This window comes from Paramormyrops kingsleyae, chromosome 2 (assembly GCF_048594095.1).
Source record: "Paramormyrops kingsleyae isolate MSU_618 chromosome 2, PKINGS_0.4, whole genome shotgun sequence".
Classification (NCBI taxonomy): Eukaryota; Metazoa; Chordata; class Actinopteri; order Osteoglossiformes; family Mormyridae; genus Paramormyrops; species Paramormyrops kingsleyae.
In genome coordinates, this window is record NC_132798.1 from 26,851,649 (window position 1) to 26,879,548 (window position 27,900).

General features: G+C 39.2%; 1 protein-coding gene and 2 long non-coding RNA genes across 3 annotated transcripts; 1 reads left to right on the forward strand and 2 right to left on the reverse strand.

The window, feature by feature from the left end:
- Positions 1-6,747: 6,747 nt before the first annotated feature.
- On the reverse strand, positions 6,748-17,220 carry LOC111850282 (uncharacterized). The gene is made up of 2 exons (XR_002839758.2): positions 16,747-17,220; positions 6,748-7,185 (listed from the first exon to the last, which is right to left on the reverse strand). It is a non-coding gene; the product is annotated as an uncharacterized lncRNA (long non-coding RNA).
- Positions 14,956-25,552, forward strand: LOC111850283 (uncharacterized). Its single transcript, XR_011989232.1, has 5 exons — positions 14,956-15,042; positions 19,584-19,707; positions 20,110-20,144; positions 24,074-24,186; positions 25,410-25,552. It is a non-coding gene; the product is annotated as an uncharacterized lncRNA (long non-coding RNA).
- On the reverse strand, positions 23,835-27,005 carry ela3l (elastase 3 like). Its single transcript, XM_023823998.2, has 8 exons — positions 26,894-27,005; positions 26,647-26,735; positions 26,132-26,229; positions 25,712-25,840; positions 25,096-25,232; positions 24,670-24,815; positions 24,013-24,165; positions 23,835-23,899 (listed from the first exon to the last, which is right to left on the reverse strand). The coding sequence occupies exons 1-8, from the start codon at positions 26,931-26,933 to the stop codon at positions 23,882-23,884; spliced, it is 810 nt and encodes a 269-aa protein (XP_023679766.2). The 5' UTR covers positions 26,934-27,005; the 3' UTR covers positions 23,835-23,881.
- Positions 27,006-27,900: the final 895 nt, after the last annotated feature.

Consider the following 27,900-nt stretch of genomic DNA (forward strand, 5'->3'; position numbering starts at 1 on the left):
TGGGGTTCTGCATAGTGGGGTTCTGAACCTAAAATCCACCCAAGGTACTAATGAGGAGGGGTGATACAGGTCCTCGACATTGCATTCAAAAGTCACCATGTTCAAAATGTTGACCAGTAATGCAAAGTGCAAAGTCCTTTAAATCTATTTTGGTAGCTAGAAATATGTAGGAAAACCTAAGGGCTGACTGGTTCTGGGTGGAATTGAGTTAGAATGATTTATGTGGTATGTGGTAAATATCAGGTCACAGCACTGAAACCTAAAGCGATTTCTGTTATATGCCCCTACAAAGGCCAAATGGTACATAATTCCCAAAACAATGCACAGTGCTAAGTTACTAAGAAATAAATTGTCCTCGTGACAGACTAGCAACTGTGTATACTTGCTCTGGCATTGAACAATGACAATAAAGTTGAACTGAATTGCTGACAACAACCTTACTTATGGGATGCAAGATATTAGCTTTCATAAGAGATGTAAGGTGACCTAGACACACCCACTTTTGCCCCAAAATTTTTTATTTCATCACCATGTTCTTTAGACATGAGACTAAAAGCATTTTTGGTCTTCACAACCATCAGTGGAATATCCATGATATACATTCACATTCTTTCCCTGAAAAACTAATATGCATGTACAAATCAAAATAAAGAAAATTCATGTGAGTTATAACAGAAGGCCCTGTATTGATACCATAGGCAGAGGAATCCAGAGGTCAGTTCTAATGTCATTGTCTCAAAGTCCTGCCGAAAACTGACATTCTAGTATGTCTTTGGAAAAATTGAGCAATGTTTAAATAATAACCCTGTGTGGGTATGGAACCAACAAAGAGCTGACGAGAATCTCATTAAGATTAACATCCATTTGTGAAAATGTGTATTTTAGAACATATTACAGAATCCCATGGGAATCTTCTTTTATCAGAGTCATCTGTGTGGGTAATCCTGACCTATAGAAATAGAAGTTCAAGTCCAAACGGAAATTACCAGAGCCCGTATTAGAAAATCCAAAACATCTTAATTATTAAAGGAAATTAAAGGGTTGATTTCCAGAGCATCCTGTGGAGAAGTGCTTTTCTGTGATCTGGAAGTTCCCAAGGATCTTCTCTTGACCCTCCGAGGCAAAAGCAGTTGTCTTCCGAAGTCGGCTCTGATGCATTAGCTGGTCGACAGTAGCTGCTCCTTTGGCTACTGATTTCAGATATCATTTCACTATTTTTGCTTAAATAATGGCAAAACCAAACTAAATCCTCTACTGAGCATTGAGCCCAGCCTGCATCCATACATCACAGAGCTCCCGACAAACCCAAGGAGCCCTTGTCCTGCCTGCTTTGTACAGGACTGAACAAACCTCTGTGGCTGGTGGAGAGCCATTACGACAGAAGAATCTAGGACTGCATGAAAGTGCTTGTTGATGATTGTTTTTCTGTTAATGAAATTAATCATTTTATTCTGACTACTCCTTCCTTTAATGTGAAGATTCTGGATTTTTTGATTGTTTATTGGTACGTAGTGTCAGGATCTGTCTGTCATCCTCCTGTTTGGCCAGCAGATGGCCAGCTGTTGGCCATACCGTGTCCTCCCTGTTGGGTCTAATCAATCACTCCTACCTTTCATTCTGTCCTCCTTAGTCAGGGTATATCTGTTACAGATCCAACACGGAAGCAGGCAAAGGGAGCCATAGATACAAATAAACGGGGGTTCATTACGGGGTAACAAATCCAAAGTATAACAACATTAATGACAGGACTAGGGAAACGTACTCGAACGCGGACTGAAATACACTGAACTAACAACAGCAACTGGAAACAGCTGGTGAACACTAGCCAGTGTTCTCCAGTTTCCCTGTGCAATAGTCAGTGCTCTCCTTAGCCCTTTTCTGTTTTTTTAGTTCTGCTCCCCACTCAAGTTGTTCCTCGCTGTTCCTCCCTATCAGATGTTTTGACCCCTTGTGGTCTTTTATTTTCAGTTTTCGATGTAACAGTTTCAGTAACGCCTCTTTCAGTTTCTCCTGCAGCTGCTCCTGGGTTGTGCTTCCTCTCTATCATGACATGTGGTGCAGCTTGTTGTATGAAAGTGACCATCTGGGTTTTTAAACAGTTCTAAGAAGAGCTCAACAAGTTCTCCCTCACGTTAGGGTTCTACTGTGTTACGGCTCCACTTACATACAATATACAGACAAAAGTAATGGATACCTGACCAGTGCATCTACAGGAATATGGAGTTGGTTCCCCCTTTGGAGTTATGACAGTTGGGAAGGTTTTCCACAAACTTTTAGTACTGTATGTGTCTGTGGGAATTTTTGCCCATTCATCCAGAAGAGCATTTGTGAGGTCAGGCACTGATGTTGGATGTGAAGGCCTGACTCGCAATCTCTGCTGTAGTTTATCTCAAAGGCTTTCAATGGGGTTGAGGTCAGGGCTCTGTGCAGGCCAGTCGAGTCCTTCCACACCAAACTCATCCAACCATGTCTTTATGGATCTTGCTTTGTTCACTGAGGGACAGTCATGCTGGAACAGAAAATGGCCTTCCTTAAAATGTTCCCACAAAGTTGGAAGTGTATCACATGCAGTCATAAAGCATGAGGCATAAAGAGGTCCCTTCTAAGGGGCCTAACCTAACCCCTGAAAAACAACCCCATACCATTATCCCTCCTCCACCAAACTTTACAATTGGAACAATACAGTCAGGCGGGTAATGTTCTCGTGGCATCTGCCAAACCCAGACTCGCCCATCAGACTGCCAGACAGAGAAACATGGTTTGTCATGCCACAAAACATATTTCCACTCTTCCAGTGGCAGTGGCAGCATGCTTTACACCACTCCATTCGACGCTTGGCACTGTGGCTTGCATGCAGCTCCTCAACCATGGAAGCCTGTTCCATGAAGGTCCTGTTGCCCAGTTTTTGTGCTGGGGTTAATGCCAGAGGAAGTTTGGAACTCTGCAGTTACTGAGTCAACAGAGCGTTGACAACTTTTATGCAATATGCACCTCAGCACTCGGAGACCGTGGTCTGTTACTTCATGTGGTCTGCAACTTTGTGGCTGAGTTCCTGTTCTTAAATCCTTCCACTTTGCAATAATGCCACTCACAGTTGATCATTGAATATCTTGCAGGGAAGAAATTTCATAAACTGACTTATTGCAAGGATGGCATCCTATGACAGCACCACACTGTAATTCACTGAGCTCTTCAGAACGACCAATTCTTTCACAAATGTTTGTAAACCTGACTGCATGGCTAGGTGATTAATTTTATACACCTGTCGCCATGGGTCTGAATGAAATACCTGATGTCGTCCATCAACCACACACTGAAGGGCAGCCCCGTCAGCACACTAAAATCCTGCTTCTTATTCTTTCCTGTTTTACTCTCTCTAATCTATTCACTTGGTAGGATGTATGCATGAGTATTTCACTACTTGCATCCATCAAATTATATACCGATGGGGATCTGAGGACATGTTCACAAATAGCAAAGGATTTGTGGTGAATGTCTGCTCTCTGTGCTCTGATGGTGTCACTGATCTGAGCATTTTTAAACACACACACACACACACACACACACACACACACACACACACACACACTCCATGCAGGTTTGTAATTATATCTTTGTGGGGACCTGATAAATGGTCTGCACAACATAAAAAGCACATTTTTTATTACATTGTGGAGAGCATGTGGTCCCTACAATGTAATATAAACCTAATCCACATGCACACACACACACAGAGCAGAGGGGTGGGGTATACAGGACAGGATGCCAGCCCATCACACACACACATATATAATTTATGTATGTGTGTGTGTGTACCAATGGCACACTTCAGCAAAGGACTCTGAGAACACATTCAAAATTAACTAATGCTGTTTCCCAAGGTGACCAGGTGCTTGAAACAACTCTGCAGTGTCCCAAAGGATCGATGATACTTTCATGAGATGCTGAATGTCTGGGTCTGGCTCTGTCAGGTCTGTTTACACCTTAGCAATTTCATCAAAGACAGAGGGAGACTCTTTTAGGTCCTGGGAAACCACTTCCATGCTCACAGCAGCATCACTGCTGGAACTGTGATATTCTCAGAGGCAAGAACGAAAGTTAAAGTGGGGATGATATTCCAAAAGCTGAGGAGCAGTTTCAAAAAGGGTGACATGCAATATAATTTCATAAGAAAGAGACGGGGAGGAATCTTCTGACCGTGGTGCCTCACATCTATAACACCCCATTGGCCGACTCACGGGCAGAGCTTTACCATAGACGATGTTTCATTGGCTGTCGACATTTGGCTGGGTATGAAGACCAATCTGTCATTGCTGTAACCACTGTGGCTATTCATGCTGCTGGTGCTGTGATACGTATTAAGTAGTTAATCCTCAACGTTAGAGGACAGAAGGAATTTGTCTTTGGGAAGAAATATAGCACTGATGCCATTATTTTAAGGTAGTATGAAATGTTCACTTTATACATTCAAGTGAGGAGGGGTGGGAAGATGAAGAGTCCTGTCAAAATTAAAATCTTTTCAGTGACCATATTTCCTTACCAAGCTGTCACTCTCTTTAAATGGAATGGGTCATATCTCTCCTCTATAATTCTTGATCAGATTAGAACGTCACACTAACCAAACCACATGTGTCTTTCAGGACAATGAAAGACTAACCATCCATGAGTCAATGTCATGGGTCAGATAACACTTGACCTGTGTGGACAGAATATCCAGTTTGGAAGGAATGAATGTCCCAGAGACCATCAGAACCATTGTTCCATTTCAACAAAGGCATAATGGTATGATTCAAAAGCTCCCAGTACAGTTTCACCCCACGTCTGTCAGATTCCTCAGCCTCTCACTTGCCACTTGCAAGTTAGTAATGGAAATTTTGGATGTCTGAAGGCACATACAGTTTACTGCAGTCCAGTAATTCCCACTCAGCTTCAGACAGTGGAATCACCCACTTAGAGAAGAGAGCAGCCTTCTAAGGTGCTCCCAGCAGATGGGATTAGGCATGTTGCCACGCCATGTCTTCTTCAGGCATTATCTTGCTTCACAGGATATTATTCTTTCTGTGACAGGACAGTATACATTTTCAGACTGGGGGCACTAGATAAATTTTATTCAAGGGAGAAGGGGTGGGGGGTAAGGCCAGAATATCACATGTCTTCACACCAACTATTGTTCAATTTTTCATTTTATTGCACTTTTTTTCATTGATCCTGATTTTTTTTGTCCAGCACACGCATGCGTGGTGAAGGCCTGCACACAGAATTCCCGTCAAAGGCATACTGAGTCTGTTTTCATGGCAGGCAATACCATATTGATGCACCATTGGCTTGGGCACGCAGCATGCTGGCTCCCCTAGGGATGCCCATAATCAAAGATATGCCATGTGACTTAGTGCTGACGGCTGTATCATGTGACTCCCTGGAAGGGGCATCAGAGGGGCATGGATGCCCTGACAGATTCAGGGGGCCCAGCACTTGACAGGGGCCCTTAAATATATTAAAATTATACATAAAATTTATATTAAAATTTACATAAAAGATATGTGTGACATCATACATATGTGTGAAAGGCTGAATATGTGACCCCCATATTCGGTGACCCCCATCACTGATCACTTCAGTATGAAGTATATAATATTACTCTCTCTAGTATAATAAAAAAAAAAGGTTGCTTCTTAATAGCTCTGTGAAACTGAAATCGCTACTGTTCATATATCACTATATTACTGAAGCACGACACAAAATCTTTCAAGAAACTTTATTGCTTTTCTACCAGAAAAAGAGAAGTACACTTCCATACACAGCAGGCTGCTACAACAACTGATATCAACTACTTGGTACCGTAACAGGGAGGTGACCAACTCCAGCATTCTCCGCGACTTCTCACTACCTAACTGTTTTAGGCTTTTGGTTCATTAGTATCTGTCCTGCATTTGGTACATTTATGGGTGGGCAGGCCATCAAAGGTATTTATTACTTTTACCACAGTGACAAGTTTACAACACAAGTATTTTTTACCACTCGCTACTTTTCTAGTGGTAATAAACTACTGGATGATGTATATTCAGGCAAGCAGTGGGGGTTTAGCAGCATTTTTCATTACCTAACCTGCATCTTGTACAGCAGTAGTCATCAACCCTGATCCTGGAGATCCACCAGCCTGCAGAGCTTAGGTGAAGCCATAATTTAACAAACCTGATACAGATAAGTCCTAGAGCCAGCTATGTTACAGCTAATACTAGCCTCTGATACTGAGATGCACCTGAAAGGCCCGATTATCTGCACCTAAGTCTACAGACCCCTTCAAAATGCCTACCAAATTGGCTCTGCCTCACCATAATCCAACTTCAATTAGTATGCTTGTGCGAGAATGCAGGAAAGCTGTACCTTCCGACTGAATAAAAACTTCAGCTTTCTTGGAAAGTACCAAAGTTTAATTGGTCTGTTCTCTGATGAAGTGTTATTTTAATTTGTACTTAAAATCCACAATACACCAGCTGGTAAACTATCAAGAAAGCTCTCCCAGCTGTGAAATGAATTGGCTGGAAACATCCACTCAGGGTCTGGCAAGTAGGTACTTGTGCTCATTCGTCTGCTCTGGTCCCATTGCCAGCGCAGGGGGCTTCTCCGGACGGGAGGGCACCTTGCACGCCTTGTACAAGATGACAAACAGGATAAGAATTAAGAGGCCAACCACGGAGTTGCAGGCAATGGCCACGATGGCTGCAGGGGAGAGGTCACTGCTACCCATGATGTCACAGGTCTGACTTTTATTTCTCCAATATGGCAGCTACAGAACGTTTCCTTCAACCAGGGAAAAAAAAAATGGAAGTCTGGTGTGATTATAAAATGCAGCAGGTCTTAGGCTCTTTTCCAGCACCTAACTACGGCGTCAGGATGAAATGGCAATGACAGAGATTGTTCTCCCCACATACGCATTTTCTATGTGCTTCAGACATATAAATGTTTTACTGTCTTTCTCATTATATGGATGGTGTGGTTTGAAGAGAAATTGTATCACCGCAAGAAGTCTTTCAACTGTCAGCTCAATGCTATATGAACTTATATTATAATCCAAAGATCTTGCGTGTTTGTAAAAATAACTGCAGCTATGAGGAGATGGCACACGCCCAGGGTAAGTCTGAAAGAAGAGAAGAGCCCGTTCTGATGTTTGCTTGCTCCAAGTTCCTGGAAATAGAAAATGAAGGGCATATAATTGGTATAAGTTAATTAAATGCACATCCAAAATATCTGTGCAAAATATACACTTTACAACATACATATATACCAACTTCATACATACATGCATACACACACACGTTTGTAATTATATCTTTGTGGGGACTCCTCATTCATTCATGTGGGGAAAACTCTAATTCCAACATCACGACCTTAATCCCTACCCTTATTAGTAAGAATATATCATATCTTTGATTCATCAAAGTAACCTCCTCTAGCAGTCATAACAGCAGAGAAAATTTGAGACATTCTACAAAGGACAATAAATACTGGTCTGTTTCATGGAATGAAACTGTTAACTGGTGCATTTAAAGTTAAAGGACAGGCTAGAATTTGACCATGCCATCACCACACAACCAGATGTCAGACATGAACTGTTACATACTCTTTCCATGATATAAAGGAAACATGGTTCATTTTGATTCATAGTTGTTGACGCAAATTTCCAACGCTTAACAAAAATATAAAATATGCATTTTAGAAAATAAATGGAAAAGTGATAAAAAAAAAATTCTTTGTACTGGTAGTGTGTGTGTATGTGTACACACACACACACACACACACATATATATATATATCACCACTACTAGTAGTGATAAGAAACACACTGAGCAGGCAGAGATAACCCTTAAGAAGTCATACACACTGCCACACAGTCACACATGCACACACATCCATTTTCTAGGCTTATGCATGTAAGAAAAATACATTTAACTCACAATAATATTTGAAACGTATTATTCCTATCATTTCATGGGTAAAACACATTTAAGGGAATGTTCAAAATCCACACAATAATACACATTTGTTCAATAGAATGTCTCTTAGGACATGAGCAATCTTTCACATTCCCGTCTGTTCAACAAATTCATTGTCTTCAATTATTTACTCCCAGAAGCCTACTGGCAGCTTTTCTTACAGAAAGTGACCATATGCTAGGTCTGACTGCTCACTAAACTGGATTCTGGGCCAAAATTAAGTAACTAATTATTTATACTTATATTTTATAGTTATGTTAATGAAAAGGAAACTACATACTTTTGGCAAAAAATGTTAAGAACTTTTAAAAACTGTACAAACACACAAAATGTGAATAGCTGTTATATTGATGAAGCCATACTATATCAATTGAAAGTAATACCTCTTACCCGTCCTTCATTTAGAAAATGTACCCATACTTCGGCACAATTCCAGTTCCAGTGCATACACAGGGTGTATTACACAATTTACCCCCAGATGGTCCCAATTTTCATCTATTAAATTTAATTTGTCAAGGAGCTTATACCATTGCAACATAAGTGTGTTGGTCCTGGTAGTTTTTTTCCCCAAATTATTAGTGCCATGATAACATAATGAATACACTGAATGATGGATTACTGAGAGCCGCTCTGATTGGCCTTCACCATTGATTTGACAGCAGCAAAACAGATATTCTTTCAATGACAGTAATGCAATTTGCTGTGGAGATGCATTGATTTGGAAGTGTTAGGAAAATTGTTGACACAGAAAGTGCTGTACAAGCCAAGACCAGGAATAAATGACATTTCTGTTGATTACTAAAATTAGAGCACAAATAATTGCCTGAAAACACTTTTCCTGTCAATCTTTCAAGTAGAAGCCTGAACACATTACGTGAGACTGATGTGTGTGGCTTCTGTGCCTATGGCTAAATAACCAGTACAGTGTGGAGATCTTCACCAAGGCCCTTAACCTTAAAAACTGATTCAGAACTGACTCTGCACACTGACCCCAAACTTCATCATCATGTTTATGTGTGTGTCCCATAGGAGAACAAGAAGGGATATGCAAAGATTGAATGTCATGTACTTGATTTCATCCGTGAAATGACAATGAAGGCATTCTTTTGTAATGAGGCACTTAAAAAACAGGGCATGTTTGCAGCCATGTTCCACAGTTGGAGGATACACTCTGCTGCAGGGGTAATCAGTCTGACCCCATGGAGGTGACAGTGGCACACTGATGAGCATCTAAAGGCAAAGCTCACTCTGCTGAACTTGCCACCGAGTCCTGAGTCATATCCCCAGCTACCTTAGCCTAGCCTTAGGTTTGAAAAAATAGCAACTAAATCCTTAATAATCCTACAGAATTATCTAAAAGAAAAACACATTGTGTCCTGTCTATGAACACAAACAAGCAATAATTCTGAAAAACATCCACTCCTTAAGTATAACATGAAAGACCACTCCTGAAAGTGTACACTCACATCCTGTTAACTTATTTTACTTTTCAATTTTTTGCTTTTCTGGATTAGCGGGGCTTTCAACGGTCAAGTTCTATAGATCCACTTTGGGCAGATCTACACACTTTCTCCCCCAGTTCTATGTCTGTGGCTTTGTGTGTATGACTGATCTGCTTTATAGGGCCACAACGTACAACAGAAGTATGTGTATATGCCTTTTACAGCAATGACAGGATGCCCTGTGCAAAAAAAAGCAATATTCACTGCAGATACAAGGTTACCACAGATAAATGTCTATTAAAATGTTTTTTTTTTTTTTTTATGGATGAAAAACATAGCATGCCTAGTCAATTAGGAGAATATATTAAAGGGTCCCTGAAGAAAATACAATTGTATAGTTCAAATTTAATTCTAGGGTTCTTTTCAGTTTCACCTACTGTCTTTTTGAGGCTTGGATTATTGTTCCTGTGAGAATCGCAGGGTCCTCATCAACTAACAAAATGCTTCCCCCATGCAACCCAAAAATGGGGAAAATAGTCAGACAATAAATAAAACAAAGATGCAAAAAAAATGTGTGATAAGCCGTGTAGTGGCTAACCTTCTCTATTTCTGTTAAAGTACAAAGCAACACAAAGATTACAGCTCGATCGCTTTCTATTTATAAACGATCAGGCAGGATAATCGGCTGCCCAGTTCCTGCTTTGCTTCACATAACAGCACTTAACTATCACTCAGCCTTTTAAAAAGGGAACGGACATTGACCTCACCCTGTCAGTAGATCCTCCACCAACTGATGCTTACAAAGTACCTCATTAAGGAAACTTGCTTCCAGGAAAAAAAAACATCAAATAATGAAACCTGGTTTTTGCCTCAGGAGAAAGAGTTGATTCAGTACTGGAGTAAATGACTGTTAACAATACAAAAGAATTGTTATCCTTGCAAAATTGCTACTGTTATTACAATATCTAGGGTCTGTCATGTAGTATAAAGTTTTAAAAAGAATCACGGAATCCTACTGTACCAAAAGGAACATGGACATGCACTAAATATCACATTAAACCAGCTACAGCATACAGGGTTTTTCTGAAAGACAAAACAAAACTTGCTACCTTTGCCAGCTAAATTCCTAACCCAGGGTACCCCAATTCCAGTCCTAGAGGGCCAGAATGCAACGCAGTTTGCCGATTTTAAAGCTAACCTGTTAATTACCAGGTTTATTGGTTTGTTTGAACACGGAAATCAGGGAAAACTATGTTGGTTTCTGGCCCTCCAGAGCAAGAACCGGGGAACCCTGCGCTAACATCTACTAAACTATCACCAGTATATATCAGATGATGCTTAATGGTAAATGTTTGAAGCAACACTGTAATTTAGGGTATTTGACCTAGTTTTACGGATTAGTCTATTACCTTTTAGTTTCTACTCAATAATATTTTGGTGCATCACAGTCATTGTACAGTAGCCTACTGTGCATGTCTTTGGTCATCAAGGAATATGTCCTAAAGAACATGTTTTTATCTGGGTAGTAAGAGAATTTTTGATTTGAAAAAAAAAAATTGAATAGAATATATGCAAATGACCAGTGACACAATAAAAAACACAACAAAAATGTATTCTTTTCTCCAAACGGTTGCTGATGTCTTGTTGGATGGCTAGAAAAACAACGCTTTGGTTCCAAAACCTCTCCTCAGGGGCACCTTAGTCACTCCATATATTTATTACAAAATTAATTAGCCAAACGTGGAATAGTAGCTAAACCAACAAATACATGAGTATAGTGGACGGTTACTAAAAATATGGAGGTGACCTTAGGAAAGGTTTTGAGATAGCCAAGCTAAAATACTTTGACACACATAAAAACACCAACATAATGATTATTTAAACAATTTTCTTTGGCAGCCCAAGCCTATTGCACAGTACTGGATAGAGGGGGCTGCTAGGTCAATGCTGAATTATTATGCCTTGGAGTAATTTCTAGTGATCTTAAGGGCAGAACATTAGCCAGTAGCTGTGATCAAGCAGATTGCCTGACAAGATTAAGAGTGACTAGAGTGTCTATTTAAAGTGAATGGAGATAGACAGGAGCAAGGAGCACTAGACCCCAGCGCATAACAAGGCAGACTTCTGTAATGTGGAATTTCTGCTTCCATGTCAGTCTCAAAAAAAGAATTATTTTCAGTTTGTTCATGTATTTAACAAAGTTTTTGCTGTTAATACATATCACTGAGGATTGGCTTGGACAGACGATGCAATGACAAGAAACACATGTTGTTTAGGCCATTTTATAAGTTTTTCATTAAAATGATTCACTTGTAACATTAGTCGTAGGGTTCCTCTGGAATGCAATCCCTATGCCATAATGCAATGTAATTATGTAACGCTACAATGCAATCCCTATGTCATAATGCAATGTAATAATGTAATGCCACAATGCAATCCCTATGTCATAATGCAATGTAATAATGTAATGATGTAATGCATTCCCTATGTCAGGGTTTCATAACCTCTCCAACTACCTGCCCTGGCTATTCATCATTTATCATATTGGGGCCCGGACAGGAATCCCCCTCTGTAAACTTGAAATACCTCCTTGACTGGGGGAGGGCTGGTCTGGAGGGTCTCCTCGTAGGGTTAGGTGATAGGGATTATTTTTTCATACAGTCAATATCGATAATTATCACAATATAATTTGGCTCATTATTTCTTTAACGCTCCAATTTTTGCTTACAGTTCCCTTAGAATTGCCCTAAAAGACTTTTGTCGTAGGACACAATACTAGAAAACACTGACAGTTTTTTTTTTCAGCTTCGCCGCTTGCTCCAGGGAACGGGTTTGAGATTGCTGGTAGAGTTGACACCCATTCCATAGTGAAAAATAAAATGCTGTGTCCCATTTTGAACCAACGACTGAATTTGGAAACACTAATTACTGGAGTGAATATAAGGAGCCGCATTCTCTATGTTCTACTGGATGACAGTGCTTCAAACGGTGAAATAATTTTGCAGTGTTTCCAGTTTTATTTGCCAGGAGTTTTCAGCAGAGTTTACAGTACACAGCACCAGTGTTTTGCAGGTCAGACTTTAGACTGCAAAATGTATCGCCACATCAACAACGTCTTTTTACCTTGTTTATCCATAATATCTATTTTCATAAAGATGCTGCGACTGCTGAGGTGTCGCTTTCTTCACCAACACTTGAAGTGTCCTCTAAGGAAGCACTCATTTCTACAATATTGCCAAAACCATAGCATGTGACGTGCTCCACTATCTCAATAAACTTTACTGTGCATTTGTTGAGGGTAGGTTGTCCATTCTTAAAAGACTACTGGTTAGACTATGACTTAACCTGTTCATTTCTATGACGTGTGCTATTAAAGCACTCATTAGAGCTACAGGGTTACAGGTCTACCTCCAGGCTTGTCTTTGGGGAGTTAACACCAATCATGGCTCCAACTATGATATACTGTAGGGGGGGCTGGAGGAGCTAGGGGATGCCTGAGACTAACAGTTTGTTTGAACTACTTTTTGTTTTTCTTTTTCTGCTTGATTCCTTTCTATTTACAAAAAAATAATCAGTGATTGCTTAGCATGTGTCGGCCCCCTGTAGAGATAGACCTGATTGCACAATTGCCATTCCTGTCATTTCAAAGGTCATGCTGCATGTTATTTACCCATAATATGTCGATGTGTATATTGACGGGTGTCCGTGATAAACCGGGGCCCATTCTAAAATGCAAAATCCATTATTCTCCTACACTTCCTGCTTCTTCGGTCTGGATAAAGCTGGATAAAGAGCTGCTGAAAATATCTGACCACCTTGAAGGTCTGAGTGAACATATCGAAAACAATTTATGCGATAGGTCTCAGTCTGTCAGGATCTGAGTGAAGCTCTGAGTGAATACAGAAAATTTGTGTGACAGGTCTCTGTCCTTCAGTATTTACCATAGATTTCAGTGCATCAGATGGTCAGTTAATAACAGCATGCAACAAGAATAAATAGCACACTTATTTTTGTATACATGGCAGTTTACCAATATATTTTAAAACAGAAAACATATTTTCAACCAAATATATTATGTATTCATTACATTCTTCACTTTGTCAGTATTTTCTGTACTGAAGCTTAGACAGGCATACAACAATACCTTTTATATTGCAAAAAGTCATTTTATATTTCTTTTGCCAAACTGCTTTCTTTAAGAAAAATCCCTTCGGTACCAATTCAAATCAAAAATGAAACAATCAGTTGAAACAGCATTAGAGAAAAAGAGATACTGTGAAAAATCTATTATTACTGAATGTTCAGGAAATACATAACTACCTGGTCTTTGATTTAAAATTAATCAGTAGCTCAAGTGTATCAGTGATTGGATAGATAAGTCTTGTTCAATTGGAAGTGTCGCATATTAACGTCACTGCAAATAGGTCAGTCAATGATTTTCACATAACTGCCTTTCCCTGTGCTATTCTACTTAATATTGAGTGAGCCAATTGAACAAAACACTCAGCAATTGGAAAACAACCAAGATGAGAAATTATGTTTATTTGGCATATTACCTTCCTCATGTCTGATATTTCTACTAATAAAGCAATCTGAACACAGCCTAGGATTAAAGGGGACATGAAACACAAGATGTAGTTAGCATAATTTACAAGATGGATCCCCACTCTAAAAATCCTTACAGTATTAACTGGTGAAACTAGATTAAAAATAATATGTAATCCAAGTTCATGTAATCCAGGGTTTTCAGGCAAGTGTAGCACCATCTTGTCCTAGCATAGGATGGCTGGTTGGCTTGGAATTTTTACCTTGAATCACATTAATTTGCAGCTGTTTTTTTGGGAAACAAAGTCTGTAATACAATTTAAGTTGTAGTTAATATCCACAGTCTCTGTCTGGTTGATAAAAGCAGGCCCATCAGCTTGGAAGCTGCAGGTTCCTAGTTTGAACCACCTATTTTTGATACTAAATCACTTAGTATAAGACTGGAAAGCTTTATTTTAAGGTGCCATAATATTACAGAATTTGTTTCCCAAAAAGAAGCTGCAAACTAATATAGTGACCAAATGTACGAATTCCAAATCAACTAACCTTATGACATCACATTCTACAGTAAAATTAAAATAAAACTATATAGTAAAACTAATTCAGTTTCAAAAAAGAGCCAATTTCAAAGCATATATGAATAAAATAAACTCCATTGAAAACTCAATGTAAGTAATAATGTTAATGAGAGCTACTGATCATGCGAATTTCTGCTGCTACAGGATGTTCCGTCAGATCACAACACAACCTCATTACATTCAATATCCGGGATTCTATTGTCTAAATAAGTTGCATTTGAATATCTCTAACGCAGCATGATTTTGGCCCCTGCCAACTCCACAATCGGGAGCGATAAAACACAGCACTTCTTTATATCCTGTTTCTCGGAAAACCATGTGACAAGGGTATGAGAGCCCACTGTTTCACCTGCAGTTATTGTTAACATGCGAGGCTGATGAGCAAATTCCTTTGTTGTGCCCTTAATTCATTAACAAAAAAATAAAATGCAGTGGTCATGACAAGATTTTACATCACAGGGTCCGTTATACATTTACCAGAAAGTGAGTAACTTATCATTCATTACAAGCGTGTTTTTTTACTAAAATATATTTGTCGCTTGATTTTTAATTTGCGCCTCCTTTTTTCTGTAGCTCCAAAAGACAAATCAAAACAGTCAAAAAAATTTATATTGTTTATGACACAACTGTACCATCATTTAAAAATGTTTGAATGATGATCTTTCCTACCTTTCACATCATGGTTAAACCCAGATTGAACAATTCAAGAAAAGCCCAAGCCCTGAAAATCCATAGTTTGGCCAAAAGTTGTACTTGAAGAGCTTTTTTAAACAGTGTTATGATTTAAATCTTATTTCAGTAGAAATGAGTCTCTGGAGAATGCTTTGTTTATTATTATTTTTTGATAAAGATGAAAGTGAAAGACAGATCAATGTGATAAAGGGCTTGTTAGTTCTTGGTTTGTAGTCTGATCAGGAAATACCATGCTCTTACTGGGATTGGATGGTTCATGGACAATTCAGGTCTGTCATGACCAGAAAACAAGAATTAACATTAAGTTTACATTGTTTAACATATAAATATGTTTATTTTTACCCTCTAAAAATAGTGCAATTTTTCAGTGTAAAGTGCCAGAAGAGAGATTACATACACAGGTTTCTGAATGTAGAGTAAAATTAGTTTGTAGTATTATTGTTCCATCTACTGTAAAACTGGGATTTTACTGGTTGGGACAAATGTTAAATATAAAAGGTAATTTATCAAAAAAAAATGTTAGTGTATGACTGTTAAAATTCCCGAGACACTGAATCAACAACCCAGGAAGATGTTTGCTTTAAAGCTGAGAAGATTCTCTAGGTGCTGTGTATGTGCTGGGGAATTGGAATGGACTTTTTTCCCTTGGAAATTAAGTCTAAACTGTCATGTCATATTTTATAAATACAGCATCTGAAACGCTTCAACTCCTCTGTGGACATTTGAGAGTGGTTTCACAGTCAGAATAATGTTTGCTGATTTTGTTTTATTCAATTTCACTTATGTTTACAGTTATATACATTAACTCTCCATTTACCTGAACAGCATGAATGAAATGTCAGCAAAACTGAAATGTCAGCAAGATATCTGAAGAGTTACAATGCCCTGTTTTTCACTTTAGCACTGACTTCTTGCTGTGTGATGATTTGATCAGTCTCCTATAATCATGAATGTGTCACTAATGTTAATGTAAAACAGCTGAATGAGTCTTTCAGTCAAGGAAACAAACCAACAAACCAGTCAAAGCTCAAGAAGAACTGAAAAATTTAGCCAAGCACAGGAGCCTTTCAGTTTTAAAGTAGTAAGGCATTTAAAGGAGAATTTAAAAAGCAGTAACCAGTATATTTTCCACCATGATAGAAAATCCCACTCTACATAGATGGCACAACACGGGACGTTTTATAAAGATTAAGGATAAAGATTAACCGCCTGAATGTTGCTACTGTACGAAGACTTTACGGTTTTACACTTAAATGCGTTTAAATTCGGCCACTTAATGCCGCGTTTCTATTACAGCAGCGATCTAACGTTTCTAGATGATCATCGAGTTATGAAACAAATAAAATAAAATGCAGCAGCTGTGTCGAAGGTGATCCAAAGAAAGTTGTTTATCTTATGGTAGTATTCGGTAAAAAGTAGTGAATCTCTTTTTCATATCAGAATTGTTCTAAATATTAAATGAAATTGCGATGTCAGACGAAGGAAGTCACATACCGTATTAATTTACGCGTTAAGAGTTAATCCCCTGGAATATGTGCACAGTCCTCTTCTGTAGTTTTTGTGCCCCTTGTGTCAAATTCACACAAAAAAAATACTGACAAGGTAAAGGAGTAAATTAAAACCAGGACAGTAAAACAGGACGGTCTTTTCCCCGGGGACTCGCTGTCTCCGGCTGTCGTGCTGCCTGTTAGGGATCTAAGCACGTAATTCTACATTTCCAGCAGATTAAAAATAAAACCGTAAAAAAGCGGGCTGAAGGAGCCGGCAATAAAGCTGCATGGTTGTGACTGCAGTAGCTCCGCCTGTTACTTCTTCCCTGTTTCTGTTACTCATGGAGCCACTACACGAGTCTCAGTCCGCTGGTGAAGCGCCGTCATCGGCGTAGCTGCCCTCTCTGTCCGGCTTATGGAGGCGGGTTATCGCACCACCAACCCGACCAACATACTGTACATGCAAGAAAATGTTTTTACTAATAAGTTTCTTGGCCAGTTTTTACAAGCGTTCTTAGACTAAACACTGCACTTTCAAATTGGACATTTCAGGATCGCCAACTTTGGTCAGCTGACTGGTGTGAGATTCAATCCGAGATAAGTCTGCACGGACATGCACATGCATTTACATGTGTATAAGAGTTGTCTTACCTTGTAAATTGCCCCAACGCTTTTGATGTAGCTAATTTTAGGGTTAAAGTCTTCATACCTGCCTCCATTAAGACCACATATAGCCATGTACTTCATTATTTGGCTAAAAAAACCGCGGAAAGTCAGGAACTGGTTGCAGAACCTTAATTTTCTTACAAATACCATACGTTAAATTGGGAAAATAGAACATTCTGGTCTATAACACCCAGTTTGAGGGATGCATGATCTAATACCATATATGTTTAATTGCTTACTGTTGTAAATCAAATCTCAATATAAGTTCTCCATCCATCCAACGCCCAACTTCCAAGGTTTCCTGGCACAATGCAAGAGTACCTTCTGTGTAGGATGATATTCTATTAATTGGCAAATCCTTCCATCTTGTGCAAAGAAAGCATTAAAAGAAAGGTTTGATGAGAGTAGTTGACACCTCATCTTCAAAGGGTTCGTAGTTCACAAAAGTATGTGCCCCATGCATCTATAAATTTATTTATTTTGACGCTATTACATTCACTTCTGCCAGTCTAATGAATGTAAAGTGATGAAAGCATTACGTAGCTAGAATGTCTCAGCTGCATCTGTTTAATTTGATAGTAAATTTACCTTTAGCACAGGCATTTGTTTGTTTTCTTTTTCTCACAATAAAACCTAATCACACTATAGTGTACAGTCCAGTAAAGTAGAGATTAACCCCGTTTACACAGATGAAACATGATCATCTGTGTTAGGCTACAGTCATTACTCTAATATCTGATGGTATCTTAACGTCTGGGTGGAATGTGAAGGTCTGCAAATGCACATACTGGAGAGATACAAAATAGGTGATACATAGTATTGACAGAGGATACATTATTGTAGATGTATCCATTACTGGTTTATTTCAAAGTATGGAAAGATAGACTTCCCCTGTTAGTTACATGCAATATTGCTGTAAAATACACTGTATTGCACCATCATGTGTGAGGCAGAAAAATGCACAAGTGTTTTTGTGTTGCCATTTAGGTAATAAAGGCGTGTTAGGAACCCTGTGATCCTAACCAGAATAAGCAGTCAAAACAAGTGTAACTTCTGGTACCTTTATCCTGACAGTGTTACACTTGGATAGATGGATGTATTAAGGATTCAAGGATTTTTAAAATTAAATATTAAGACTTAACAGAGTACTTAACAGAGAAACTTTTAATTAAATCTATCAGCTTAAATTCTTAGTCATAAATTTTTATGGTGTCTGTCTTTTTATATATTTATTGCAGACATAATGACTGCATATTTTATGTGACCAACACAAACTGGGCAGCCTATAAGAAGTAATTTCCAAAACAAATTAAGGACATTTCCCTTAAATGCACTTGCATGTTTACCAAATAGCAAGCATTATGACTTCCCATCATGCTCTGTTTTCTCCTTGGTGTCTTGCCACAATGGCTCCACCAATCACTTTAGAGGAACACAAAATGCTTTTGTGTCATGAAGTGAACAATGCGTTCTTTCATATATGTGCCATAGTGGACAGAACATTCCTTCACGTTAACTTCTAATGGGAGTTGCCTAGATACAAATAAAAGAACTCTCTTTTTTAGTCTGCATGAGAGTTGGCAACCCTGTCTATGCTGTATGTATGGCACAGGCATGTATCCTACACCATAGCCTACGAGATATGCACCTTCCCCCAAAATGTAACTATTTAAATGTAAATTCTGAATTATACTTCTCTTTAGAAACTTTGCCATCGGTAGCAACATACTCTAACCCACAACATAGCCTGATGCCTGTAGTTGCATTTGTGGGAGGTGTGCGTCAGGCCACGACACGGGTTACAGCATAGGGTATTAGGCTAGGCCTAGTAGTACCTACCTATGCAGTACTAATGGCGTAGTTTCTACGCAGAAGTGTTAATCAGTCTTTACTACACGTCACGGCGACACAGACCACAATGACTGTGACTGTATAATGAGCAATCATTAAAATTGCAAAGCTTGCTAAGTTTTGTTTCCTATGAGTAAAAATGTTTTAGCAAAACGTAAACCCCCCACGCTCAGCCAACTAACATTTTGGCAGCATAATTGCAGAGCAACACTGAAACACCAGCACAGAAGTATTCAGTTCAATTCAATTCAATTTTATTTGTACACTGTATAGCCTATTTTCACAATATACCTTCAAAGTGCTTTACATTATTCCCGCCCAAAGCCCCCAGAAACCAAGCCAGAGGTGACAGTGGCAAGGAAAAACTCCCTAGAAGGAAGAAACCTTGGGAGGAACCAGACTCAAAGGGGGAGCCCATCCTTTATTAGGAACATCCTTCTGATGCTGGGTAAGACCCTTCTTCATAGTGTTACATATGTCATGCATTAGTTGTTTTGTTTAGTTCTTCTGTGGTCATCATAATTTGGACCACATATTTTATGGTTTTGTGCTGCATTTCTTATTTGCCTAAAAAGATTGATGGCTGCCTTACTATTACACGTGTCATTTTACAAAACTGATATGATCAAAGCAATTGGTTAAATCAAATGCATTCCAAACAGCCTATTTAGTAAACATATCCCATTGATTGTGCACTTATCTTCACTACACTTATGCCCAAATTATTGTTTAATTAACCAAAGGAAAGAAACTTAATGGGAAATTCCTTAATCGTATTTAGCTTCTTTATGCGTTGTCCTCAGGAAATTAATGGCCTGCCTCATTTTTCTAATCTTTCCTGTGCCTCCAGCATTTCACTGACTGAGACAGACAGCTTGCTTCCAGGTGAGTAACTGTTTTTTGTGTAGCATTATTTGCATTTACAAAATAATCTAATTATACTTTCAGTTCAGAGGTGGAGTCTGATTAAAATTCCTCTTGGATAGGAAGGAACTTGGGTAAACATTGTTATTAGCAGTGTGTCCTTTGTTTATTTCTAATTAAGTTTACATTTGGATTAACAGTCTTTATATTCTACTTTTCTTTATTCTATACTTAAATGAATTTCTGCATTAAATTAAGTTGTGCAACATCGTAATTAGATCATTTTAACAGCCACAGGAAATGTAGAAGTGAAGATTCCCAGGACTGAAATCGATCCATCCATCCATCCATACATTTTCTGTTCCCTCTTATCCTATGCAGGGTCACTCACACACCATTCACACTGGTAATTCAAATTCATTATAGCATGTTCTGGGTGGGGATGCCCAGAGGAAACCCCCTGATAACATGGGGAGAACATGCACATAGAGCTGTGGCCGACACTCGAAGTCTGGTCCCAGATGCATGAGGCGACAGTGCCAAGTCATCCTTTTATGGAATGAGCTCCAGGCTCACTGTGTCTCTGGATTTGTTCCCATAAGAAATGGGATGGATGGATAGATGGATGAATGGATGAAATTTTGTATATAAGCCAGTAAATCATTTGAATGATTAAAATTGAAAAAGCATAATTCACAGTGTTTCATATTTTATTGCCCTTTGTTACATATAAAAGGAATCTTTATGCATTATTGTAAGCAGTAATGTCAAAGTATTTCATTTGACCTTTAAATTTGAACATTATTAAAGATAAAGAAATAATGATCACTTCACAATCTATCAGAGTTGTGTTACATGTCTGGATTACTGTGAGGTCTGAATAGGGTTAATGTGATTAACAAGATTTTTCTGCGCAAAAATTCCCAAATGTGTTTTTTAGACTTGCAAATTAGTTGCTGTTGAACATTGTTTTGCATATGTAGTTCATACAAAATTTCTTGCAATGAAAATATACAAAATTTAATAAATACACTCAACATACCAAAACATGCCAGGTACTACTGCTAGTGATGCTCTATATGGTACTATACTCTATATGGTACTATATCTGGCTATATATCTATATACTATATCTGGCTATAAAAATTTAAGCAATCATGCCGTCATACATGGCTGCAGGCCCCACCCCCATTCCTCTCCAGTACTTTTCCTGTCACATGTCCGGATTTTGTTCAAATTGAATTCACCCGCCTACAATTACAGAAATACAGTGGCTCATTGCCTACTGGCTACGTTAATCTTTGAATAAAACAAACTGCCATTTTCCTGCAACCATTTAGGTGCTCCTTAAAATTATTTAAGAAATTTAAGAAAATCATGAACATAAAAATGATAAACCTATACTGAAATCATACTGTTTAAAAGAGAAAAAAAGCAATTAAGTGAAGTTTCAAATGGCACGCAAAGACCATTAAATCCAAAGGCGTTGCTGAATACCTATTATGCACTGCTAAAATCAATATGAAACAATAAACATGCGCTTCTTTACTATTACCTCTATAAATCTTGTACTTATTGTGTTAGACAGTGTGCTCAGTTGCAACAACAAGGAATCCCAATCTTGATTAACCAGCAGTCAAGAGAAGTTGGAGAAACAAAAGCAAGCCAAGCAGAATATTACGTCTACATCGAGCAAAATAATATTCACTTATTGTTGTTAAAAAGAGTCACAGCAGGAATCAAGATGTTCCTTGGCTGAGCAGTTGGGGAGATACACCCCCCATACACCATATCCACCCCTATAATACTCTGCTCCAGAGGCCTCCTCCCATAGAATCCAGACAGATACTGTACCCGGACATCTTTTATACTTGTTCCACAGAAACTCTTGGGCTGAAGATATGTGGAGAGGCTAAAATGAATAAGACTAGAGGATCTCAGGTTGCCATTGAACTAATTGCAAGCAGAGCAATGTGGTAGAGGTGAATATTACTCCCTCTGTAGACCATCAAGAAATGGCAGTCTGTGTAGTATATGCCAAGCTGATGGTGTCAATTGTGGACCTCATGGTGAACTTCTCCTCCATGTTTACCTTCATACAGCTATAATTGTGTGGTTATCAAAAATATTCTATTTACTTCTTCACAGCATGATCCAGAAGAAGGTATTAACTGGCAAGCTTCTACTACTTGCTTACTTAATACTATAAACTTCTCTACTAGCAAGCTTGAAAAAAAGTTAATGCAATCAGATAATGCTTATAAAAGATATTTGGTTACAGCTAAAAGTTTATAAATAGCTTGCTAGGTTTCTTCTGCGATCTTGTAATGGCAGACAGCTACAGGCATACAAAACCTTCTGCTATTGGAGTATGTTATATGAATTTTTAAGGGAGCTGATATATGACATTCTAATCAGTTTTGCTGGTTTAATAAAATATTATGAAGTTCTGTTGTATAACTGCAGGAGAATTGAATATTCTGATGGAAAGAAGTAAAGTAGTTCCCTGTGGTCCAATTTGTGAGACTATAATTAAGATAATAATTAAGTGTAATCAAAGACATATAAAGATATTAAAAACTGCTGAAGTGCTAAGAACACATATTTGAATGTCATGATTTACACACGCAGTATAAAATATAATTCTTCAAGATATGTAACAAAGGCCAAACCGGGTCCTTAAAATTTAATAATTTTATTTCCATAGAAAAGGTTTTAAAATGTTTAAATATATTCGAACGGAACGGTTGAAACTGGTTATTAAGCATCGCACGACATCTAGTGGTTGGTTGTAGAATAACCATTTTAAATAATTTTTTTGAAAAACGATTTTTGTACAAAACGATTTTTTTTTGTGATTTTTGGACATTCTGTTATATTGTGCAGAACAAATATGCAAAACTATTGTTAAAACAATAAATGGTGTATATCAGCTTTAAACAATTGTAACAAAAATTGAAATTTGAAGTATGTTTAATTGTAAGGTGGCTCAGTGGGATAGAATCCTGCCTCCGCTTTATGTGTGTGTGTGTGTGTGAGAGAGAGAGAGAGACAGAGAGAGAGAGAGAGAGAAGCAGACAGAGAGAGAGACAGACAGACACATAAAGAGACCCAGTTATCCCAGTGCCACATGGGTCGCCTCACATAGTCTAAAGACTAAAGACACAGCAGACTGAGGTCTCTAAATCACCCACAGTGTGATAGTGTGTGTATGTATGTGTCCCGTGATGGACCAGCATGCTGGACCCCAGTGTGTCCTATGCTGCCTGGGATACGCTCCAGCCCCCCCCCCCCCCCCCCCACCACCCCACCCTGACTGGTACAGCTTGAAAATGGATGGATGGATGGATTTTCATTGGTTTTATTTTAAATTTGCTTGCCAGAAATAAAATAATATGCTGCAAAACATATTTAAAATACGCCATGTTATTTTATAAAAATAAATCTATAGACCTACTTAATCAAGGATTTTTTATAATGTTATAATGATAAGCCATTTAATTTAAGCTGTTGGGAAGACATAAAATATCAAATATCAAATTTGCAAAGAGCACGAGAACAACATCTCATCACTCTTTAGTTCTCATTAGCACCAGAGCACCCCGCCCCCCCGCCCCCCCCACAGCCCCCCCCCACAGCCCTGCTCAGGGTGTCCAGTTTGAAGAGCGGTGGATGGGCAGTGATTCTAACAAAATCACACACGGAATTACATTGTTTTGCACAGTCATTTATTTGCTGAAAATGTGGCTGAGAACCTCTCAGTTCTGCGTCATAACCTGCAAAGAAACAAAGCAGCCTTAGTCTGATAGATGTTACAGTGACCATGCACCCCCTGCATGCCACCCCCTCCCCCGTCGAGGCCCTCACTGCATTGATATCACTGCAGTACCTGGTCGATCCAGCTGTTGTAAGCAGAGACGCGGCTGAATACTGTGGGCTTTTTCTCATAGTTGCATCCCAGGCCGGAGACGAAGCTGGTGATGCCGTGCACCTCCCACACGCCGTCAGCGTTCTTGCAGTTCAGGGGGCCGCCGGAGTCGCCCTGGAACAAGCAGGACAGCGTGTGAGGTATCTCTGGGGGCGTGGCTTCCCAGTGCAATCGATATGCTAGTATGGCATTAATAATTATACTGTAATCTGTCAGTGGTACCAGTGACTGCCTTCACAGCACATGTACATTACCCTTTTCCATGTAAAATTCATATTTGTTCCATGCTAAAATGTATATTTCCATGTACAATTCATATTTGTTTTGCAATGTGATATACTGGTATTATTTTGTTATTGGGTCTATATTTCAATAGGAGATTCTATTTCCCTTCGCCGTAAACAGATACCTATACCTGAAATGATTTTGACTTTTATTCGTTTAGTTTTCAAAATGCACAGGCAGCATTATTAAACATTCACACAACACACATAAGACCACACGTATCACAAAAGCCATGATCCTCCCTGTAGCGTTATTCCGTAACTGACCTCGGCAGTAGTGCACATGTAGCCAAGCGCCACATACATATGTATTAAATATAAAAACAGCACTCACATTGCAGCCGGCGACGATGCCATCTCCACCAGCACACACCATGGTCGTTCTGACTGCGACACCCCACCAGTCAGGCTGAGAGCAGATGGCGTGATCCACCACTGGCATCAGAGCCTGCTGCAGCTTATCGGCAATGGGACCGTTGGCTTTAAGAAAAAACGGCAGAACAGACTTATAAAGGCAGATATTTATACTCTCTCTGCTGTATTAAAAATAAGAATTACTGGACTATTCTGAAAACTGTAGTAAATCCACATGACCTCATTTGCTGTACAATATTTATTTGCACTCTATTACAAAAAAATAAGGGTATTAATAAATATTTTAAATGATACAGAATCAAATATAATTATTTTACATGTGCTCTACTTAGCCACATGTGAACACAAACACGGAAATCTCTGTCAAGCGACAGGAAGTACTTACTGTAGAGTCTGCCCCAGCCGGTGATGTAGCAGGGGTAGGCATTAGGCAGGATAGACCCAGCAGGTGGGATGCACCCAAGCTGAATCTGGTCACTCAGAGTCACATGCTCCGACAGCTTGATCAGGGCGATGTCATTACTGTGTGTGATGAGGAGAAAACATATAAGCTGTGTGGGTATATCCGTACAGAATAGATTGGTACTAATGCACTTGATCTATGCTCTTGGTTGCATTGCATGGGAAAAAAAAATGAATTCAAAGGTTGAATTCTAATCAGCGCATTAGGATCACTCTAACTTTTCTATTGTCTTCCAGCTGTTCAGTTCACCCTTTTATCCCTCTGTAATTAACTGAAGTGGAGGAGTGTCAGACAAGGGAGAAGAACACTATGCAGAGCTCTTCCTTTATGTAAAGAAGAGACAATAAATGCTTGTATGAACAACTGTAATGTAACACTCGAATTAATTTATAGTGTATTTATGTATAAACTATGTTTCAGAATGGCAAAAATGTATGTATTTATAGATCATAGTACTGAGAATTACTGCAGGAAATCACAGGCATACCATCTGCTTCATCATGGAATTTCATAAGCGGACGGCTGCAGGAAGTCATACCCCAGGGCGACCAGCAGGGGGTTCCACTTCTCATTCACAATCAGCTTCTCGGCTGCGATGGCATAGGAACCAGGTTCTTCCACAGCCAGGTTGTACTTGCCAACATACACCCTGTAGGTCAGCTTGGTGCTACACGGAAAACAGGACAGGGCTGACATCTTTCAGGGAGCTCCAGCATTGCTGTGTTTTTTTCCACATGCAGCCCTTTTTTGGCACAATTTAAGAAAACCAGTTCATTTAATAAAAAAACACAATGACATGAGCATTTGCAAGCATGACACTGCGATAGAGGCAAAATAGGATCGATTGAACATATAATGACAGACTAAACACATAATAAAACATGAAATATTCTGCTTAAAAAATGACAACACAATATGTGTGTGCCGAGGTTTTTTTCCCACATAAATATGTTCTTACTTAATGCAGTGAGCAGCAGTCATAACCCAGTTGGTGGCAATCAGAGATCCTCCGCAAGTGTGTCTCCACTCATCGTCTTTCAAGTATTGCAGTGAGATCTAGAGAGAAATACCATTTAAAAAAAAAAAAAAAAAAAAAAAAACCATTTAAACAAGATTTTAATCTAACAGTCTACTAGACTTTCACAGAGCTGTTCATTATACCTGCACTACTCAGCAGTTTCATGCCAAAGAACACCTCAAAATTGTCCAAAATTTCAACTACCTCCCTCATATAAATACAACTATTTCAGGGTCTATTTTTGTTGTTTTTCAGGTGATTTTGTTAATATAATAGTGAACTTGCTTTTACGTATTTGGTTGATCTCTAGACCACTATGATTCTTCATATTAACTGAACATAGCGTTTTTGTGCCGTTTTACACCCAATAATTCACAGCACTTTCGAATCCCTATCCAAAGTTCATTTCCTATGAAAACATCGGAGATTCATATATCAGACGGAGTTGTTTATACCTGCCAAGGCCAACTGTAGGGACGAGCATCCACACCATTGACCACACGAGTGACAACTGGTTCAACTGGGGGACGGCCGCACCCATAGGCTTAAGAGATAGAGAGGCGTTGTGGGTAATCGTCAATAGCTTTTCATGATACAGCATATTTCTATAAACAAGGTCTTATGCTGATCTGATATTCAAGTCACTTTGAAAGTTTTAAAATATTACTATCAAAACACAACACAACCACAGCTACTTCTTACCGCTGGCAAAGAAGATGGATACTAGCACGATTGGGATCATCTTGGTTAGTTGATGCTGCTGTGCTCCGTTACCTATGATGCTTTTTAAATAGTCACTAAGTCTTATCTTTGGATAAGTCTGGTTCATTTTATTGGTGTGCTATAGGAATCATTAAACCATCGGTGATAAAATACAAACTTCTACTCAGAAATAGTTGGACAGTCTCCTCTACAAAACAGATGTCACAATGAGATCTGTTCCCATGACCTTCACGCTATTAATGTCTCCCAAACTGGCTATAGAGAAACTATAGAGAAATAATGGTCATATGGCAGGGCTTACAGCTACGGGGAAAGGAGCAGCTGTGTAGGATCACTCTTTACTTGTTTGGGTGAAGGTCTCACACTGAGCTTATCATTATGCTTTGAATGCTTTTTAATTTCCTGTGTGGTGGGGTGTGACAATGAACATGCACGCAACAGTAATCTCATCTCAAGATTTGACCCCAGAAAGGCAACTTTTATTCTGCACAACCAGGGGGAACTAAGGAGTATGGAAGAGAGAGAGAGAGAGAGAGAGAGAGAGCAAGAGCAAGCAAGAGTGGGAAGAAAAGTTCTAGAATAAAGAGAAAAACAACTGGAGATCACCCACAAGAGGGCTGGTTGATAGCTGTGGCCAGGGAGTCGGGGGTAGGACCCGGTTTGATGGAGGGAGTAGTTTTGAAAGAAGTGCGGATGTGGGAGGGCGGTTGCAGCTGCAGCATTCAATTGTACCCAGCAATTCAGCATTAGGGTTGGAGCATCAGTGCTGAGTGCAGGCGGCTGTGCAAATCATGGGTGCTGAAAAGCTGGCTTCTGCAGCTTGTGTATGGCAGCCTGTCAGTCGATCATGGTGACAAGCATGCAAGCATCCCAGAGGTACCATCCTGATGCCTCCTCCCCAAGAGCTGCTCCGGACCGCTAACAGGAAGCAGATCACAAAGCGTGCATGCGTGAGTGGGTGCTGGTGTGGCCCCTACCTATCCCAA